This window comes from Elephas maximus, chromosome 8 (assembly GCF_024166365.1).
Source record: "Elephas maximus indicus isolate mEleMax1 chromosome 8, mEleMax1 primary haplotype, whole genome shotgun sequence".
In the NCBI taxonomy this organism is placed as follows: domain Eukaryota; kingdom Metazoa; phylum Chordata; class Mammalia; order Proboscidea; family Elephantidae; genus Elephas; species Elephas maximus.
This window is the reverse complement of record NC_064826.1, coordinates 5,289,403-5,310,432: the sequence shown is the minus strand read 5'-3', so window position 1 is coordinate 5,310,432 and position 21,030 is coordinate 5,289,403. Positions and strand designations below refer to the sequence as shown.

Genomic DNA, 21,030 nt, shown 5'->3' with positions numbered 1-21,030 from the left:
TGTTTGGATTTGGTTTATCCCTGGCAATGCCAGCAGAGGGTGCCTGGTATGTAAAGAACACTCACCCCAAAGATGAAATCAGAAAAAATTAAAAGTTAAAAAACAGAGCCAAAATTTGCACCTGACACTATCTGATTCCAAATTCCAGCTATCCAAAGTACTCCTGCTTTGTTTTGAGTAGACAGAAGGGCAATCCACTCATTCACACTGTTGGCAAGTCTGCAGGTCGGCACCGAGGCAAAAACAAACACAAGGAGGAAAAGCCTGCTTGACTGGCCTGAGAGGTACTTACACACCCACGCCAGGAGCACACATGCCGTATCTATAAGCTATTACCACACAAAGAAATATTTTATTTCTGACATGGTTAGTCTGCAAATCTAAAAGATATTATCTTTCTCCCTTTATTTTTCAGCAAAGGGTTAAGAGGACTGCAGAGAAAATAGCTCAATACTAAGAAGTTCACCACTTCTATAATATGCTAAAGTATGTTAATGTTCTATATATGATGTTAGCATAAAGGTTAACACTATGCATTTCTTAAATAAAACTAAAAGAACCACTTAGTCTTATAGAAGCTTACAATTTTCCTTTGGTTCCTTTTAATTCAAGAAATAGACATGCCCTGGTAGCGCAGTGGTTAAGGGCTTGGCTGCTAATGAGAAGATTGGCAGTTTGAATCCACCAGCTGCTCCTTGGAAACCCTATGGGGCAGTTCTACTGTCCCGTAGGGTTGCTATGAGTTGGAATTGACTTGACGGCAACAGGTTTGGTTTTTGGTGTGTGTGAGATATATAAAATTCTCTAAAATTAAGTAATTTGGATGTATCAAGGGGATCTTAATTTACATGTCTAGATCATTCTATTTTGCATTTTGTAAAAGTCTGGGAGCGTTCTTCCTTATACTCTAAACAGTAATAAATCAATTATAACTTTCTGTATTTCCCGTATGACAGAGTTGTTAGGTACTGTCGAGTCAGTTCTGACTCACAGCGACCCCATGTGACAGAGCAGAGCTGCCCATAGGGTTGCTCAGGCTGTGATGTTTACAGAAGCAGATTGCCAAGTCTCATCCCGTGGAGCTGCTCGTGGGTTCGAACCTCTGACCTTTCGGTTAGGAGCTGAACACTTTACTGTTGCACCATCAGGGCTTAAAAGCTGTATTGGCACCCCCGTTTTAAAAAAACAAGACCATGTGACTCAGGGAGGCTGGCTGGCTGTCTTTCCACATTTGGTCCTCTGATTAGCAAAGGGGAATGCTGTTTACTCATTCATATCACAGGTATCTGAATGCCTACTTTTATGCCAGGCATTGTTCCAGGTACTTGGGATAAATCAGTGGGGTGGGGCGAGGGGGCACAATAAGCGGTAAACATAATGCGAATCATGACACTGATGTTAATTCCAATACAGTCTATTCGAAGTGACCAGAAAGTCAGCGACTACGTCTTCAAAGATTGTCAAATGGACCTTTGAAACAGATGGGCTCTCCAGTGAATCGACTGAATAGAAAATAAAATGAAGTTAACATTTCACTCCCTTAACCCTCTAACTGTGGATATTTAAGTACAACAGCATTTTGCAAATATGCCTTTTTTTTTTTTTTTTTTAAGTATAGCAACAAAGTCTTACTGTGTACAGCAAACCAACCACAGCCATTGCCGTGGAGTGCATTCCGACTGAGACCCTGAGCGCGTACACAGCTTCTCTGAGCTGCTGAATGGTGCCTGCAGTGCTCAGTCTGCCCTGTAGATGGCGCTGCACGTCCACAGTGATCCCCGTGCTCTGGCTTCCAGCAGCTAAGCCTCACATGGGAGCTGAGAAACCACATTCACTCTAAAAGCAGAAACCACTTTACATGGCAACCTTCTCATGTGACTGCAAGGCAGAGCATCTGCCCCACAAAGGCAGAGACGCTGCAATGATTGCTTGTCCTGTGGAATTCCTTTCAGTTAGTTGCTAGGTGTAGTGGGGGTCTGTTCCTGAAGTGCAAAAACGGCTCATTGGTAAACTGATACGTAATCAATAGTCCCTGTGGGAGGTTTTTAACAGCACTTGGATTTCACTTCCTCACCCAGGGAGTTACCTCACACTGTGCAGGGAGGTACCTCACACTGTGCAGGGAGGTAGATAAAAAGTCCGATGAAGGGTTAAAGACAGAGGAGGGTGACTGCTGCCCTGAGCAGAAGGAAGAACTGCTGGAAGTCAGCCAACACACTCAAGAAAAAGAAAGGCCTGGACTTCGGTTCTGAAACTCAGGCTTGGATTGATTGATTGATTGACTAACAGGTTGACAGGCCTTTCTGCACAGGTCACTAAGGGCTAATGAGTAAGCTAAAGCGTAGAAAACCAAAGCCAAACCCATTGCCATTGAGTCGATTCCAATTCATAGCGACTTTATAGGACAGAGTAGAACTGCCCCATAGGCTTTCCAAGAAGTACCTGGTGGATTTGAACTGCTGACCTTTTGGTTAGCAGACGTAACTCTTAACCACTACGCCACCAAGGTTTCCAAAGTGTAGAAGGAGGGGCGAAATAGCTCAAACTATGCCATAGGATGTTTACCTGTGTTTTATTGACTATGCAAAGGCACTCGACTGCATGGATCATAACAAATTATAGATAACACTGAGAAGAATGGGAATTCCAGAACACTTGATTGTGCTCATGAGGAACCTGTGCATAGATCAAGAGGCAGTTGTTCGGACAGAACAAGGGGATATTGACTGGTTTAAAGTCAGGAAAGGTGTGTGTTAGGGTTGTATTCTTCCACCATCCCTATTCAATCTACGCTGAGCAAATAATCTAAGAAGCTGGACTATATGAAGAATAACGGGACATCAGGACTGGAGGAAGACTCATGAACAACCTGCGTTTTGCAGATGACGCAACCTTGCTTGCTGAAAGTGAAGAGGACTTGAAGCACTTACTAATGAAGATCAAAGACCACAGCCTTCAGTATGGATTACACCTCAACATAAAGAAAACAAAAATCCTCACAACTGGACCAATGAGCCACATCATGATAAACGGAGAAAAGATTGAAGTTGGCAAGGATTTCATTCTACTTGGATCCACAACAGCCATGGAAGTAGCAGTCAAGAAATCAAAAGACGCATTGCATTGGGCAAATCTGCTGCAAAAGACCTCTTTAAAGAGTTGAAGAGCAAAAGATGTCACCTTGAAGACTAAGGTGCACCTGACCCAAGCCATGGTATTTTCAATCGTATCATATATGCATGTGAAAGCTGGACAACGAATAAGGGAGACCGAAGGAGAATTAATGTCTTTGAATTGTGGTGTTAGCAAAGAATGTTAAATATACCACGGACTGCCAAAAGAACGAATAAACCTGTCTTGGAAGAAGTAGAGCCAGAGTGCTCCTTAGAAGCAAGGATGGCGAGACCACATCTTACATACTTTGGACATGTTGTCGGGAGGCATCAGTCCCTGGAGAAGGACATCATGCTTGGCAGAGTACAGGGTCAGCGGAAAAGAGGAAGACCCTCAACGAGGTGGATTGACACAGTGGCTGCAACAATGAGCTCAAGCATAACAATGATTGTAAGGATGGCTCAGGACCGGGCAGTGTTTTGTTCTGTTGTGCGTAGGGTCGCTATAAGTTGGAACCAACTCGACGGCACCTAACAACAACAACAATGTGCCATAGGATCAGACTACACTTTTCCCATACACCTGAACTAGACTCCTGTGCTTTCTGGCTCAAGGACAAGCCCAGAGCAAAAAAGGCCCAGGGGATCACCATTCAACTTCATGAGGCATTAGACTGGCCTACTGTACAGGTGAGTCCTGGGACACGTGAGTCCTGGGACAGGTGAGTCCTGGGACAGGTGAGCGGGTGGGTCTGGCAGCTTATCATCACGACCAAGATAGAGCTTCCCCATGAAAGGGTGTTATGGACTGGATTGTGTCCCACGCAAAATATGTATCAACTTGGTTGGGCCAGTATTGTGTGGTTGTCCTCCATTTTGTGAGACGGTATAATTGTCCTATGTGTTGTAAATCCTAATCTCTACGTACGGTTAATGAGCCAAGATTAGGTTATGTTAAAGAGAATCAGGATGGGATATAACACCCTTACTCAGGTCACAGCCCTGATCTGATGTAAGGGGAGTTTCCCTGCGTTATTGCCTGTAAAGATAGGGACATCCCAACACCAAGAAGGAAGAGCCAGGAGCGAAGAGCATCCATTGGACCCAGAGTCCCTGCACTGAGAAGCTCCTAGACTAGGGGGAGATACATGAGAAAGATCTTCCCCAGAGCTGACAGAGACAGAAAGCCTTCCCCTGGAGCTGGCACCCTGAATTCGGACTTCTAGCCTCCTAGACGGTGAGAGAATAAATTTCTCCTTGTTAAAGCCATCCACTTACGGTGCTTCTGTTAGAGCAGCAAACGCTTACTGAGACAAAGAGATTCCTTTCTTACATCAGAATGGGGAATCAGGAGAGAGCCCCCCGCTCAGACACAGCTGCCTACAGCCCCGCCGATGAGGCTCTGGGCCGAGGAGGCGCTCACGGGCCAGGTCACCCACACCACCACAGACGCTCATCTCTTGCTCCTGGTCTGAGCCAGTTGTTTTAAGGAGCTGACTGGAGAGGGATGAGCTGTTTATTTTTTCTTCCTTTACCTCTTTTTATCCCTTCCTTGGAGCATGCTGCCCTAGGCAGCCACTCATTCTTCCCATCTCCCCTGGACTTGTGTTCCCCCAAAATATTGGAGTCTTAACTCCTATACCTGTGGATGTAATGTAATCACTTTCCATAATGCAACCTAATGTTATATTAAGGAGGCCACAGACGTGTAGGGTGTGTCCGAAGCCAAATCACTTCTGGGTTATAAAAAAGAAGATTAGACACAGATGCTCTCACACGTTGGGGAGGTGGGAGAAGACAGACTCACGGCGGGGCTGCCAAGGAATCGAGGAACACTGGGCCTATGGAGGCCGAAAGAGACAAGGATCTTCCCCCAGAGCCAACACGCTGAAATCAGACTTCCGGCCTCCCAGCTGTGAGAAGATAGATGTTGAGAGTACTTTAAAGCCGCCCACGTGTGGTTTTCTCATACAGCAGCACTAGGAGACTAAGGTCCATGGGGCCAATGGAAACTTAAGGGCAGAAAGAAAACGTGTGGGATGGTTCTGAGACAGGTTTCAGGTCCCAAGCAGGAGGGTGCTGGGACGTTAAGAAAGCAAAATGACCACACGGACAGAGAGGAAGGAGGGAATCCTGCCCACAGTGCCTCAGGGAACACAAGGACATCGTGTTTCAGTTACCTAGGAGCCAAGGGACTGGACAGATCCAACAGGGACCCCAGGGCTCCCCAGGCCCGGATAGGCACAGCATCGATCAGAAAAGCTACAAGCCACCTGCCAGCAGGGACAGGGCTCCACCTCCTGGGGTCTGGGGACACAGCACGTGTCTGCGTAAGAATTCCCAAGGTCTGCTCTAAGGTCTGATTTTAGTGACTGGAAGATGGAAGGTGACATATTCTGAGACATTTCAACAAGTACAACTTTTCAGGGAGTCTCTGATTCAAATCCAGTGTTCAAAGCCAGGGTCAGCAGTTTCTAAGGAGAGAGAACTCTGCTCTGTGCCTCCCAGCTGAAAGGACGGGGAGGCTGGTAGACCTGAAGCTCACCACAGCATTCTCTTCCCTAGGCAGGTCTTTCCTGGGCAATTAACTTGTCTTCATGCGTCCAAGGATTGTGTTGGTAATCTACATGGTAGCAAAGTCCTCAGGGAACAAGAAGGCTCGCTTACAGGATATACGAAGTAATAGTGGGGCGGGGTGGGGGCAGGCATCAGTGTTTTCATAGCACCCTTCATGGAGCCCTGGTGGCAGTGGTTAAGAGCATGGCCGGTAACCAAAAGGTCAGCAGTTCAAATCCAACAGTGGCTCTTTGTGACCATATGGGACAGTTCTGCTCCATCCTATAAGGTTGCTATGAGTTGGAATCGACTCTATGGCACACCACCACCACCACCTCTCCAGGTGATCCCAGGGCGCAGCCAGCTGAGCACACACTTCAGCACTCACTTGCTTCAGCGATAGTTCCAGAAGGAACAAAGACGGCCAAAGACAACCCCCTGGCCTGTGGCTAATTTATCAGAAAGCCCAAACAAACAAAAAAAAATTACAGTGGAGTCAATTCTGACTCATAGTGACCCTATGTCAGAAAGCCATCAGGCAACAAATTCTCTGTAAATTTCTCTCAAGCTGGCCTGTCAGAAATCTCTACAACAGCCACTGTTGGGATTCTGAGCTCTGGCAAGTTTCTCCTTACTCTGAAAGGAGGTGGTGAGTCTCCAGCTTTGCAGCATCTCCCAGGGAAAGCGCCCAGCTCTGTGGCTCACAGGCCCTGGGCCCCCAGGCAGCAACACAGATACTTCTGAACCTCAGTTTCCCTACCTAACACCGCTAGATCTCACAAAACAATTCATAGAAGGAACTCGGGTTTCTGGCCTGTAAGTAGCTTGTTATGGACTGAATTATGTCCCCTAAAAATGTGTGTTGTAAACCCTAACCTCTATGCCTGTGGTTATAATCCCATGTGGGAATGGATTGTCTCTGTTAAGTTAATGAGGCAGGATTAGTGTTGGGAGTTCTTGAGTCAATCTCTTTTGAGATATAAAGAGATTACGCAAGGGAGCAGAGAAGAGGGACCACGAGGCACATGGAGATCTCCAAGGAACCGGGAAGCAGAAGCTGCAGAGACAAGGACCTTCCCTCCAAAGCCAACAGAGAAAGAAAACCTTCCCCTAGAGTACAAAACCCACTGCTGTCGAGTCGATTCCGACTCATAGCGACCCTATAGGACAGAGTAGAACTGCCCCGTAGAGTTTCCAAGGAGCGCCTGGCAGATTCAAACTGCTGACCTCTTGGTTAACAGCCGTAGCACTTAACCACTATACCACCAGGGTTTCCTCCCCTAGAGTAGGTGGTCTGAATTCAGACTTTAACCCTCTCAAACTGTGAGAATATACATTTCTGTTTGTTAAAGCCACCTACCTGTGGTATTTCTGTTATAGCAGCACTAGATAACTAAGACATAGCCATTCTTTCTTACAGGAAAAAAAAAGAGGAAGCAGAGGCCATAAATAAAGTTAGAAACTAATCTATGATATTGTACTATGAACTTAATTCAGTGATTAGAATAAAACTGTATAAGTCACTATGTGACTGCATTTATAATTACACCTACTTTAAACACAGCTGCTGTTTACCCTTGTGGTGTAAGCTTCTAGGTCAAGTTTTGTTTGAGCAAAGGTTTCTGCAACTTAAAAAAATGTTGAAGAGTCTTTATATGAACATAATTGATTTACCGTTATTTCATAGACTTAAAATGCATCATTGGGAGTATCCTTGGGCCGTGGAGTTGCAATTTTCTTTTCTGAAGCCTGTCTGATTATGTTAATTAGATGTATGCCTCTTATGTTGTTTTAGTCACCATGGAGTCAGCTCCATGTCACGGTGACTTTATGTACAATCGAATAAATCGCTGCCTGTTCCTCCGCCATCTTCATGGTCTTTAGTATGTCTGAGTCCACTGTTTCGGCCACCACGTCAATCCCATCTCACGGAGGAACGCCCTGGCCTTCGCTGATCCTCTGCTTTACCATGATGTCATTTTCTAGTGATCGCTCTTTCCTGACGATGTGTCCAAAGTAAATGAGCCAAAGTCTCGCCATCCTCACTTCTAAGGAGCATTCTGGCTGTACTTCTTCCCAGACAGATTTGTTCTTTCTTCCAGCTGTCCATGGTATATTCAGCATTCTTCACCAACATCAAAATTCAAAGGCATCAACTCATCTTCTGTCTTCATTTTCCATTGTCCAGCCGTTCCATGAATATGAGAATCGAAAAGACCATGGCTTGGGTCAGGTGCACCTTAGTCATAAAAGTGACATCTTTTTTTTTTTTTTTTTTTTGCCATCACCTGTCTGTCAGTTTGTTGCACTGTGGTGGCTTGCATGTTGCCAGGATGCTGGAGGCCATAACCACCGGTATTTCAAATACCAGCAAGCTCACCCATGGTGGACAGGTTTCAGCAGAACTTCCAAACTAAGACAGACTTGGAAAAAAGGCCTGGTGATGTCATTCTGAAAATTGGCCAATGAACACCTTAGAGATAGCCACAGAACAGGCCTGCTCTTGGAGCAGTCTACAAGGCACGTCTGCTTGGTACGATACATAGGAAACTTTACTGACAGCAATAAGGATGCTGATAAGACCGGACTCAGTCTCACTCTTTATCTGAATTCAAGCCACTGAGGGCGTGGCAAGGCTTAAATGGCACAGTGCTAAATATGGCCTTCGATCTTCAGAAATTTCCCAGGTCTTCAATATTCAGGAAAAAGGGTTGATATTCAGTTCATATCCAATTTCAGCTGTCCATCATGATCTCGATGAAGACAGGAATATAATTTATTATTGTTATTGGCTGGTGATTGGAAACACATTGCCAATGTACAAATTAGAGCATCTAATTCTAAAGTAATTATCAGCCAATTTCAGAGTAGTTAACACGATTAAAATTATGAATATATTAGCTGATTCACCCTTTGATTAGATAATACTACGTGCGAATATGTATACCGCTCCAATTCCTTAAAGGCTTCTCAGTGTCAAAACGTTGATAGGATTTCTCAATAATGTGTGCAGAGCTAGGGAGAGGAGCTGGGTGATTGATGGGTTTGCCTTGTAAGCCTTACTGAAGACCTTGATTTTGGCTGGTCTCCAACTGTTTTGGCTCAGAATTAGGAATTCCAGTTTTGATGGCTTCTCATGTGCACTGATTAGAAAAACATCTCACTGAGCTATTAAAATGGCAAGTTAATCACCAGAAACGTAGTAGTGATGGAACAATGTTTTAGACTGAAATTTTATTTCTTAAAGTTTAGTTTTGGAGATTCTGCTTTTCAATTTTTTATAGGATACATGCTCTTCAAGAAGAATTGGTCAACAGCTGTTGCCTGCGTAAGTACATACTGAAATATGTTCGTTATAACTAGTTGCTGTCGAGTTGACTCCAACTCATCGTGACCCATGTGTGTCAGAGTAGAACTGTCCTCCACAGGGCTCCCAATGGCTGGTTTTTCATAAGTAGATCATCACGCCTTTCTTTCAAAGAGCTTCTGGGTGGACTTGAACCTCCGACCTTTCAGTTAGAAGCCAAGCATGTGAACCATCTGGCCTCCTGATGGACTCCACATTCATTATGTGTAGGTAATATCCGGATTCTACCTATAGATGCCGTCCTGGCAGCAGCAGCAGCAGCAGCAGGCCATGTGAAACACAGTGGAGCATGTGCATAGTTGTGGGAACGGAGTTCTGACTTTCTAATAACGTCTAAAGAACTTCATCTGTAGTGCATCTGGTCCTTTAAACGTATCACTTGTGTTAGATGAAAGACTATCACGTCACCAGGTTTGTTAAGAACAACAGGACAGATAAATTACAGAAACAGGGGCTTGCCAAACTTGCACAAGGAGAAGAGTCACTCCTCATTTTGTGTTGGGGAGAACCAAGTGATGCCCAAAATCAAAATTCTGAAAGAGATGATCCTCCTTCCTAAGCAGGCACGGAAGGGGTGAGTTTGGAATTTAAAAGGCTGTTATTGTGGGGTGCCGTTGAGTCGATTCTGCCTCTTAGCAACCCTACAGAACAGCGTAGAACTGTCCCATAGGATTTCCTTGGCTGTAATCTTGAGGGGAGCAGACTGCCATGTCTTTCCTTCCATGGAGCAGCTGGGTGGGTCCAATCGCCGACCTTTCGGCTAGCAGCCGAGCACTTAACTGTCGCACCACCAGGTCTTCTTATTTAACTTGTCCATCGTCTATTTGGAAACCCTGGTGGCACAGTGGGTAAGTGCTAGTGCCGCTAACCAAAAGGTCGGCAGTTTGAATCCACCAGGTGCTCCTTGGAAACTCTATGGGGCAGTTCTACTCTGTCCTCTAGGGTCACTATGAGTCAGAACCAACTCAACAGCAGGTTTGGTTTGGTTTTGGTTTATTGTCTATTTAGTGTTTTTTCATCCCCACCCCTCCTCTTTTTGCTGTTATGAACAATGCTGCAATGAACATGGGTGTGCATGTGTCTATTCATGTGACAATTTATTTCTCTAGAATATATTCTTAGGAGTGGAATTGCTGGATCATATGGTATTTCTATTTCTAGCTTTCTAAGGAAGGGCTATAAAATGGTTATATCATTTTGCATTCCCACCAGCAGTACATAAGAGTTCTGGATCTCCCTGCAGCCTCTCCAACATTTGTTATTGTCTCTTTTTTTTTTTTTGATACGTGCCAGTAATGCCGGGGTGATATGGCATCTCATTGTGGTTTTGATTTGCATTTCTCTAATGGCTAATGAACTAGAGCATTTCCTCATGTGTCTGTTAGCTGCCTGAATGTCTTCTCTGGTGAAGTGTCTGTTCATTTCCTTTGTCCATTTTTTAATTGGATTATTTGTCTTTTTGTCGTAGAAGCATTGGGTTTTCCTATAGATTTTAGAGATTAGATCTTTGTCTGATTTGTCATAGCCATTTTTTTTTTTGCCTGGTCTGTAGGTTCTCTTTTTACTCTTTTGGTAAAGTTTTTTAATGAGCTTAAGTGTTTAATTTTCAGAAGATTCCAGTTATCTAGCTTATCCTCTGGAGCTGGTGTGTTGTTGGTTGTGGTTTGTATCGTGTTAATGCTGTGTATTAGGGCCTCTAGCGTTGATCCTATTTTTCTTTCTACGATCTTTATAGTTTTTGGTTTTATATTTAGGTCTTTGATCCATTTTGAATTAGTTTTTGTGTATGGTGTGAGGTATGGGTCCAGTTTCATTTTTTTGCAGATGGAATCCAGTTTTACCAGCACCATTTTTTTTAAAAGACTGTCTTTTCCCCATTTGATGGACTTTGGAGCCTTGTCAAAGATCAGGTGACTGCAGGTGGATGGATTTACATCTGGGTTCTCAATTCTGTTCCATTGGTCAATGTATCTGTTGTTGTACCAGTACTAGGCTGTTTTGACTACTGTAGCTGTATAGCAGGTTCTCAGGTCAGGTAGTGCGAGTCCTCCTACTTTATTCTTCTTCAATTAGTTATCTGGGGCCTCTTCCCTTTCCATATAAAGTTAATGATTAGTTTTTCCATCTTTTTAAAGAATGCTGTTGGTATTTGGATTGGCATTGCATTGTCTTTGTAGATTGCTTCGGGTAGAATCGACATTTTCACAATGTTGAGTCTACCTATCCATGAGCATGGTATATTTTTCCATTTATGTAGATCTCTTTTGGTTTCTTGCAGTATTGTAGTTTTCTTTGTATAGGGGTCTTTTACTTCCCTGGTTAGATTTATTCCTAAGTATTTTATTTTTTTAAAGGCTATCATAAATGGCTGGGTATCATAAATGGTATTGTTTTCCTGATTTCCTTTTTGTTGTTCTCTTTATTGGTCTAGAATCCAACTGATTTTTGTATGTTTATTTTGTATTCTGCTACTCTGCTGAATCTTTCTATTAATTCCAGTAGTTTTCTCATGGAATCTTTTGGGTTTTCTACGTATAGTATCATTTCATCCACAAATGGGGACAGTTTTACTTCTTCCAATTCGGATGCCCTTTATTTCAGCTTATTGCTCTAGCTAGGACTTCCAGCACAAGGTTAAATACTAGTGTTGATAAAGGGCATTCTTGTCTTGTTCCCATTCTCAAAGGGAATGTTTTCAGTTTCTCTCCATTAAGAATGATGTTGGTTGTTAGGTTTTGTATAACCCAGTGTTTTGTATACATGCCCTTTATTATGTTGAGAAATTTCCCTTCTATACCTATTTATTGAAAATTTTTATCAGGAATGGGTGTTGGACTTTGTCAAATGCCTTTTCTGTGTCAATTGAGATGATCATGTGATTCTTTTATTTATATGGTGGATTATGTTCATTGATTTTCTAATGTTGAACCATCCTTGCATACCTGGTATGAATCCCACTTGGTAGTGGTATATATATATTTTTGATGTGATGCTGAATTCCATTGGGTGTAATTTTATTGAGAATTTTTGCATCTATATTCATGAGAGATACTGGTCTATAATTTTTGTGTGTGTGTGTGTGTGTGTGTGGTGTCTCTGCCTGGTTTTGGTATCAGGGTTATGCTAGCTTCATAGAATGAATTTGGAAGTACCCCTTCCATTTCTATGTTCTGAAATAGTTTGAGTAGTACCGGTACAAGCACTTCTCTGAATGTTTGGTTGAATTCTCCAGCGAAGCCATCTGGGCCAGGAGGTCTTCTTATTTAGAAGGTAAATTGTACATATTAGAAAAGATGATAATGTATTTAACATAGTCACCATTTACAAAAATGTTCAGTAGCTGTATCCCTTCAGAACCAGTGAGCAATCCTTTAGTTGAGGATCTACTCAGGTAATGGGCATAGAGTTCTAGTACCCGCTGTGCTCTAACTTAAAAAAGAATAAAATTTCCGTTTACAGCATTTTTCTCTAATTCAATCTGTACAATGATTCTACAGTCATCCTAGCCCCCCACTGCTTACAGAGTGAATCTAAACTTCCTCTCACAGTGCACAAATCCTCACAATTTGATCCCACTGAAATTTCTAGCAGGAGCCCTACTCTGTCCTATAGGGTTGCTTTGAGTTGTAATCAACTTGACAGCATACAACATCAACAGATTACTGGCATCATCTCCCACTTTTACACCACCTCACCACGTGCTTTAGCTACATAAATACCTCCTGATGGATCATGAAATACTATGGCAAACATATAGAAGGTGTACTCCTGAAATGTCTACTGTCTCTTTGTATAACCAACCAGTTACCATGGAGCTGATTCTGACTCATGGCGACCCCATGTGTGTCAGAATAGAACTGTGCTCCATTGGGTTTTCAATGGCTGATTTTTCAGAAGTAGATTGCCAGGCCTCTGGGTGGACTCAAACCACCAACTTTTGGTTAGCAGCAGAGTGTATTCATGGTTTGCACTACTCAAGGACTCTGCTTCTTTTTATAGTTGTTCCAAAAGATTTCTCTCCAAGGAATAACTGTAATTGTGACATATCATAGGTTCAGAAAAGAACACATTAGCCTACAAGTAATGAGCCTTTTGCATCAAAGGAAATATTCAACTATATACACTTACATGTAAATTACAAATTATTCAAACCCTCTGTGAACAAGTATGTATTTTTCCGAATCTCAAACACAAATACCACCCCCACCAAAAAAAAAAAAAAAATCTGACTTGGTCTTCTCTTTAGCCCTAAGGAAAAATAGAAATTACCGTAATAACAAACTCACAGAAATACATGGGCATCATAACAGACTTAAAAAAGACTTAGAATAGATTTAATATTTTTTCATGTTCAGGAAAATCAAGTCGATGTATTTCATATCCTCTACCCTCCTGGTTTTATGGTTCTTGGCAATTCCATTGATTATTTTTGTCCGCAGCCATGGCTCCCAAATCCTTCTCAAAGTTTCCTCCATTCCAAAGTCTCCTCAGTTCAAGTCCTCACTGGCTGCCAGGCTCCCCTTCTCCGTCTTGGCATCAGGAATGCAAGGCTGCCACACAAGAAAGCTACCCAAGCAATCAGCATATGCAGACAAAGGCAATTTCCCTAAATCCTTCTCCTTTAAAAAAATCACATGGAACACAGCCTCGAATGTTATGTTCCTTTAGTTGATAGCTTGCCTCTGCTTTTGGTATCTCTGCCTCCTCCCCCTGGCCCTTTTACTTTATTCAATTATGTAACCATAAAAGTTGTTTTTGAGTATGCAAGGACATAAACACAGGGCTTCAGTGTCTATGGTTCCCATAGTGAAAATTAAAGGACCTGACGAGAGCAGGAAAAAATTGAGTAATGACTCCGATAAATATTCTAAATACACCCTCTAGTCTGCAGTGGAGTACATCGATTCTTAGAGCTGAAACTGCTGCCCCAGATAGCATCAGAGGGGTTGAAAAAATCTTCACCCGTATTTAGGGGAACGCCTGCCAGTTTACAACTTCGAGGAAGTTTCTGCAGAGTTAGGCCAGCCTCTCGGAAGCCCTTTCCTGGTGATTCAATCAGAGCCACTTCCTGATCCCCCAGGGCTCCGCTGATCCTGTGATAAACTCACTACCCACTTTTCCAAATCAGTGAGACCAATCTGGCTTTTGAATTGAATTTTTGGTTTTGTATCTAAATTACTTTTAATACAATTTTAAAAAGCAAGAGATTCTGGGATTCGTTCTAACCAGAAGTACAAGGCAAAAAGTGAGGCATTACTAATACTTTAGAAAGCACATCACGGGGGAAACGTCCCCTACTCGGGAGCCTCATGCATATTTAAGTGAATTAATTTATTTTCTGCAATTTGCTCTTTAAGAGCTAAAGTGGCCATTTGCTGTTGCTTATTTCAGGGCTCCTTGCCCGTGTTCTCTGCGTCGCCAACTTACAGCTTGAGTGCTGCCAGTGTATTTATGTTCCCAAAGTATTTAAAATTGCCCATTGGGAAATCCAATTTCCTATTTATAAGATTCAGAAGTGATTTTACACCATTAACTTTTTCTTAATTAAGGAGGTAGGCTTGGGTTCATAGCTGAATCGGGGGTACCGTGTTCATTCACCGGCCCCACGGCCGTCCGTATTTAGGAATTTCATCGTTATTAGAACCCCTGACAGTCTCTTGAGGTGGGCCAAGCTTCGACTCTCTTGGGAGCTGATACTTTGGGTACTCATAAAAATCATCACCATGATGATATCCAAGCGTTGTGTATACACCATCTGATTTAATGCTTCCAAGAGTCCTAGAACGTGGTTGTAGCTATTATCTTCTCTATTATTATTTTCAGTTTTTGAGACGAGAAAATGTAGGCTCAGAGAAACGAATCACCTTTTCTGGGATCACATGCCTAGTAGACAGCAGAGGTGACATATAGGACTGTTGCCCTCTTCCTTCCAAGCTTCACCAGAGTACACTCATGCATTAATGTCTAGGACGTGTGACAGTGTTTTAGGGCACAGAGGAATAATTAAGGATCAGAGTCTGCCACTGAGGAGTTTACGATCTGTTCAGGGAAAGGGGATAAGATAATAAACAAAGTCTTACACTTCAGGGGCACAAGTGCTTTAAAGAAGCACAACCTGCTATGAAGATCCTGTCTACCTGAGAGTACAGGGAACCTCCCAGAAGCAACGGTTGTTTTGAAGGAGCCTAGAAAATGAGGTGGGGTTCAGAGCAGTGAGTATGGGTTTCAAGGTACCAGATACATGTCCCATTCTAGTCCCTGGCCTTGAACTCCAGGGCCAGTCTGACAGTGTCAGCCCTATGGACATGAGGATTTGGTTTTATGGTGGATGCAAGTTCAGAACCTGTTGTCCACTGGTGGGCTCCACAGAAAGGGACATTCCTGGATTCAAGGAGAAGCCCTTGTGAACAGAACAGAACTGGACGTCAGTGGGAACTGGCCCTTCAAGGCTTTTGTTTTGAGGGACCCTTCCAAGGAGCTCTTAGCTAACCGTGCTTTGAAATAGAGGAGACCTCCCCTGGTATAAATTATCACTACAGAATTGTCTCAGGCGTTCTCTCTGATCCCACCCTACAAGTCACCACTTACCGTCAAGTCAGCTTCGACTCGCAGCAGCTCCACGTGTATCAGAGCAGAGGTGTGCTCCACAGGGCTTTCAGTGGCTGATCTTTCAGACGTAGATCGCCAGGCCTTTCTTCGGAAGTACTTCTGGGTGGACTTGAACTGCCAACCTTCCAGTTAGCAGCCGAGTGCGGAACTGTTTCTGCTGCCCAGGAACTCCACAGCATAATTTACAACTGACTGCGTCTCCATGGCACTGGAGGACTGCTGCCTCGTCCACACCACCCACACTCACAACCTCCTTGGGTACCTCTAGGGAGAAGCTCAGAAAAGGAAACCTGCTGTTCAACAGCTGGTCCTTGATGCTGTTCAAAATGTACTCCCATGGTATTTCTCACAAGCTGTCCATGATATGTATTTCATGGAGTCATCCATGCCATGGACCTCTTAGTGGTAAAGACTGGGGCTGGTTATCGTTAGTTCTCACACCTCTAAGTGTCTTCACCGTAATGCCTACCTCAGCACCTCTCATTTGAGAGGACGTAGGCACCCATCTCTCCGACCCCCACCCCCCAGGCTCCATCTTCAGTCTCCTCAGGGTGTCACATCAACACACCACCTGTCCTCTCCCCACATTGTCCATCTCTCCCTGAATCTCTGGGGTTTCCCAGCTCCTTCTGGCCCTTCACCATGAGTGAACGTCCTGTGTCTTGGACTTAAAGGCCTCCTGGACATGAGCCCTCCACACCTGCAGTTCTTCCTGTGGTTCTGACAAGCTTCAGTCTGCACAGCTGTTCTGTCAACATCTACTCAACTCCTTGTTAACCATCTTAAAGAGCAGAAAGCTGGCTTCTGTCCCTAACATGCTGATAAGCCTTTTTTGCATTTTTCAAGAGTGACCAATATATTCCTTCAGTAACACCCAGTAATTCTGCTCTTCTTTGCATATGGCCCTACTCACTAATCTCTTTAGATGGCAGCTTCCTTCTTGAGGAGCCTACGCAATCCTTCCACTTCCGGCTTTGCTCACTGTTCCTGCCTTTTTTGCAGGATCCACTATTTTTTTTTTTTTTTTTTTTTACCATCCAGTCACTATGACCATTTCCTAAGGCTAAGTAGCCACTTCCTTAGTTATTTCTTGTAGTTTGTAATGCTATAGGAATACGTAAGGTCTGAATATGAAAAAGGAGATTTGATAAAGAATCCTATTATTGGTTAATGCCAATTAAGTGTCTGGTATAAAGGATTTTACCAAGTAGGGCAGGACTATTACCTAAAGGACCACAAACCAAAGAAGTACAAAATCTAATTAAGTGGGTAAAATAAACATACAAAATACACCTCCTCACTTATCGACTATCTCGTTATCTGACATTTTCCATCTATGACAACAGTAAAAAATCTAAGATCTAGCTATTTTGCACATTAACGATGTACATCGGCAGTAACAAATGCTGAGGTGAGAGGAACGCTGGCTTTGATGGTTTAAGGTTATGTGTCAACTTGGCGGGGCCACGATTCTCAGTGGTTTGGCAGTTAGGTAATGATGTAACTTGACAGTTATGTAATGCTATAACTTGGTGGTTGTGTAATGATATAGTCATCCTCCGTTGTGTGATCTGATGTAGTCGTCTTCCATTTTCACATAACACTGATTTCACACACACACACATTCACCACAACACGTGCACACACACACTATACTTAAACCTCTTTTTTTTTTTTTTTTGGGTCGCTATGAGTCGGAATCGACTCGACGGCACTGGGTTTGTTTGTTTTTTTTGGTAGGTAACATAATTTTAAAACATATCAACTTCTGGATGGACTTATAACTATTTTCACCCTTAAAATTTGATGTTTTCTTTACTATTGTCTTAGGGGACTGGGAAAAAGAGCTCTTGCCTCAACATCTTTTACCATCACTTGTGCAATGTATGCCGCCTGACTACAGAACTCCTGTGGGTAAAATGCATTAACTCATTTAAAAAGGCGCTGTCTGGATGAGGAGCCATGGATGAAGACCGGAAGGACCAAAGCCTTGAGGCGCTGCCTTCTAATAAAGGCCGTAAGAAGCGCACAGACACAGAGAGCCCCAGGCGCACTGTGCACGTTACAGGAAAGAGAGATCACGTTCCCTGGGTCTGAGGAAAGCGTCACAGAGGACAGGACTTGAAATGGCCCTTGAAAATGATGAGAAGAATGTTGGCAGGGAGACACGTTAAAGAGACGGCACTTCCAGGAGTGCCGGGGGTGTGAGGGGAGGTCACATCTTACGGGGAAAGTAGGCTGTGTGCAGGACCCTCAGATGCTCTCAGCAGGGCTCAGGAGGAGAGAACAAATGGCATAGAAGGTCTGGTGCTAAGGTGAGAGGGTGTCAGGATCATTTAGCTCAAAGCCACTCACGTTACAGGAAGCTGGGGGAGGGCTGTGCTCCTGTTCACATCAGTGTTGCTGTAGCAATGATTCTGCACGATGGGGAGGCCACCACGTCTATCCTGCACTTTGTCCTACAAGCACAAGCCAGATTCCCTTCCCCCACCCCCCCCATAGTGTATCTACAGAGCATTATCCATTTTAGCCACAAGGTAAATACCAAGTAGCACACAAGACAGTTGGAAATAAAACTTCTTTACCCTTATCTATAGAAAATCAGCTTTGGTTTCAACTTGCATTTTTTAATTGTATGTCACATGTAAATTGCCCACACCTGTTTCTCTCTCCTGGCAGGCTTGCCACTGGAATACTGCAATTAAAAAAAAAAAAGGTTACAAATGAAAGTAGTAGCCCTGGTGGCACAATGATTAAGCACTCGGCTGCTAACTAAAAGGTCAGTGGTTCAAATCCACCAGCTGCTCCGTGGGACAAACAACCTGGTGATCTGCTCCCATAAAGATGACAGCCTAGAAAACCCTATGGGCAGTTCTACTCTGTCACATGGGGTCGCTATGGATTGGGATCAACTGGACAGCCCCCCAACAACAACAACAAATAAAAGTTGGCTCTTTTTTTTTCTTAGCTGCAGCTGTTTAATCGGAAAGCCTTCTTGCTTTGCTAGTTTCTAAGTGTATCTGCGTGCTCAGATACATCATTTGTGAAAACACATATACACACTCACAGAATAGAAATCGAATGTAGGGATGGTAGTTGAAAGAGATTGCTAATTTGTGCTCAAACATGGTCCAGAAAACAGCTGAGTGCAAAAGGATGCTGTGATTCCCCAAGTGTGAAGCCTTGCACTAAGTGGCGAGGACGGCCGGCATATAAGGTCGCCCTAGGACTGCTGGGGGACCAACTCTGCTAGCGAATCCTTATCACAGAGCGCTGCACTGGCGGCAGTCGGGGCTGGAGCTCCATCTCTGTGTCAGGAGGAACAGGATGGGTTGCAGTCTGCGCCTCACCATGAGCTTCTGAAAAGATTATAAATTGCGGCGAGAGAAGGGTATGCACAAAGCAGCGGCAACCCCTGACAGCCCGCAAATAGAAACTCCCAATTCTGGCCCTACGACTGCTTCTCCTGGAACTTCTGGTTGCCCCCGCAGAGGGATGTAAGAAGGAGGGGGAGGTCTTCTTGAAAACCCACGCTTCTGGAATTTATCTGGACTCATCCATTTCTCTGGGGCAACAGCAGCAAACTTACAGTAACGCAGTTTTCAGCGCTTGCCGAAAAGACCGCTTGAAGCACTTACTGGTGAGGGTCAAAGCTTAAAGCCTTCAACATGGGTTGTGCCTGAAGGTGAAGAAAATGGAAATCCTCACTACCAGACTGATAAACATCATGACAAATGAGTAAAAATTAAAGTTGCCAATGACTTAACTCTCCTTGGACCAACAATCAACATCCATGGAAACAGCAATCAAGAAATCAAAGTACTGTATACACTGGGCACATCTGCTGCAAAAGGTCTCTTTAAAGTTTGAAAAAGCAAAGACACCACTTCAATGCCTAAGGCGTGCCTGACTCAAGCCATGGTCTGTTCGACTGCCTTATACGTATGCAAGCGCCGGACAGTGAAAAAGGCAGACAGAGGAAGAATCGATGCATCTGAGTTGTGGTATTGGTGGAGAATAATGAATACACTGTGGAATGCCAGAAGACCGGACAAGTCAGTCTTAGGAGAAATACAACCAGTATGTTCTTTAGACGCAAGGATGGTGAGACTTCAGCTCGCTTACTTTGAATGGGTCATCAGGAAAGACAAATCTGTAGAACAGGACATCATATTTGGTGAAGTAGAGGGTCAGAGAAAACGAAGAAACCCTCAACGAGATGGATTAAAACAATAGCCACAGCAATAGACTCGAACATACAAGATCATGAAGATGCTGTGGGACCAAGCAACGTTTCTTTCTTTTACACATAAGGTCACCATGAGTTGGAGTAGACTCAAAGGCAATTAACAACAGAAGAGTTTTCAAACTGAAGGGAACCTCAGACGTCATGGACCCATCGTTTTTGATTAGATGAACTGATAGGCCCAATACCATACAATCCCTTCCTTACTGAGTCAGAACTTGAACCCTGTTGGCTTTCTTTCCTCCACACTGTTAAATGAAGTAAGTACTGGCATACATTTTTCTGCCACCGTTCATGGGAACTCAAGGTACACGTCCCATACAGAGAAGGGAACGGCGCAGACATTTTCCTTCCTCTTCCAGATGGCTAGAGAGAGCAGAAGGGAACTAGCAAAAGAGGGTGAGGATTCTCTGGCCTGAGATTACACACTTATGTAAGGATTATGCCCCTGTGGGGCAGTTTACTGTGTCACACGGGGTCAGTATGAGGCAGAATCAACAATGGCACCCAACAACAACACTTACTCTACAACATTAGCGATCAATGTTATACGTGAGTGAAGATGAGTGTAGAGAAGGACAAGTGGGACGTGTGAAGGTGCTATTCCAAAAAGAAAGAGTATTGTTCGGGCCCAAGGGACATTATCCCCAGTGCACATGCCCTTGAGGAGTTTGTCCACATCTGCCCTTGATTGTCTCCTCCACCATTCATGTAATCACCACAAGTCACCGCTTTCCTGCCTCACTCTTAGTTGCATGGCTGAAGGCACAGAGCTCATGTCTGAATCAGCACAAAATGAAACCTGGAGGAGGGGAAATGAAAGGGGACTCCAGAGCCTGCCCAGAAGCCATTCTCATCCATCAACCTGCCCACATAAATACTGGTAAATCAACTCATTTCAACAACTTGGGAGGGAGCCTAAGCTATAGCCCTGTTCTTGAACGCGGGTCAGTGAAAAATAGGTCCCCTGGCAAATTCCCATTTGTCACATCCCCTACAAATGCATGCTAATTGTTTTCGTATTTAAATGTCTAGAGCCAGCCCTAACAAATGTGTGTTAAGGGGTGCTGGGAGACAGGGCCTGCAGTAAATTATCTCTGGCTCTCAGAGCTTACAGCAGAATCACAAAAGGGCAAAGA

At 43.8% G+C, this 21,030-nt stretch overlaps 1 protein-coding gene across 12 annotated transcripts in view; it reads right to left on the bottom strand.

Annotated features, from left to right (window-relative positions):
* Positions 1-21,030, bottom strand: part of TPK1 (thiamin pyrophosphokinase 1) — a 318,478-nt gene that overhangs the window by 77,495 nt on the left and 219,953 nt on the right. The window contains exons 8-9 of one of the 12 annotated variants that reach the window (XR_007518487.1): positions 19,235-19,324; positions 451-18,340 (exon numbers count right to left, since the gene is read on the bottom strand). The exons of 9 other annotated variants lie outside the window; for them this stretch is intronic. Coding sequence is in view for 1 of the 3 variants with exons in the window: in XM_049894320.1 (XP_049750277.1) it covers positions 19,293-19,324 (32 nt within the window). In the remaining 2 variants the exon portion in view is untranslated. Of the gene's footprint in view, positions 1-450; positions 19,325-21,030 lie in introns of those variants that run through there. 2 more of the 12 variants (XR_007518488.1, XM_049894320.1) reach the window with 2 other exon arrangements.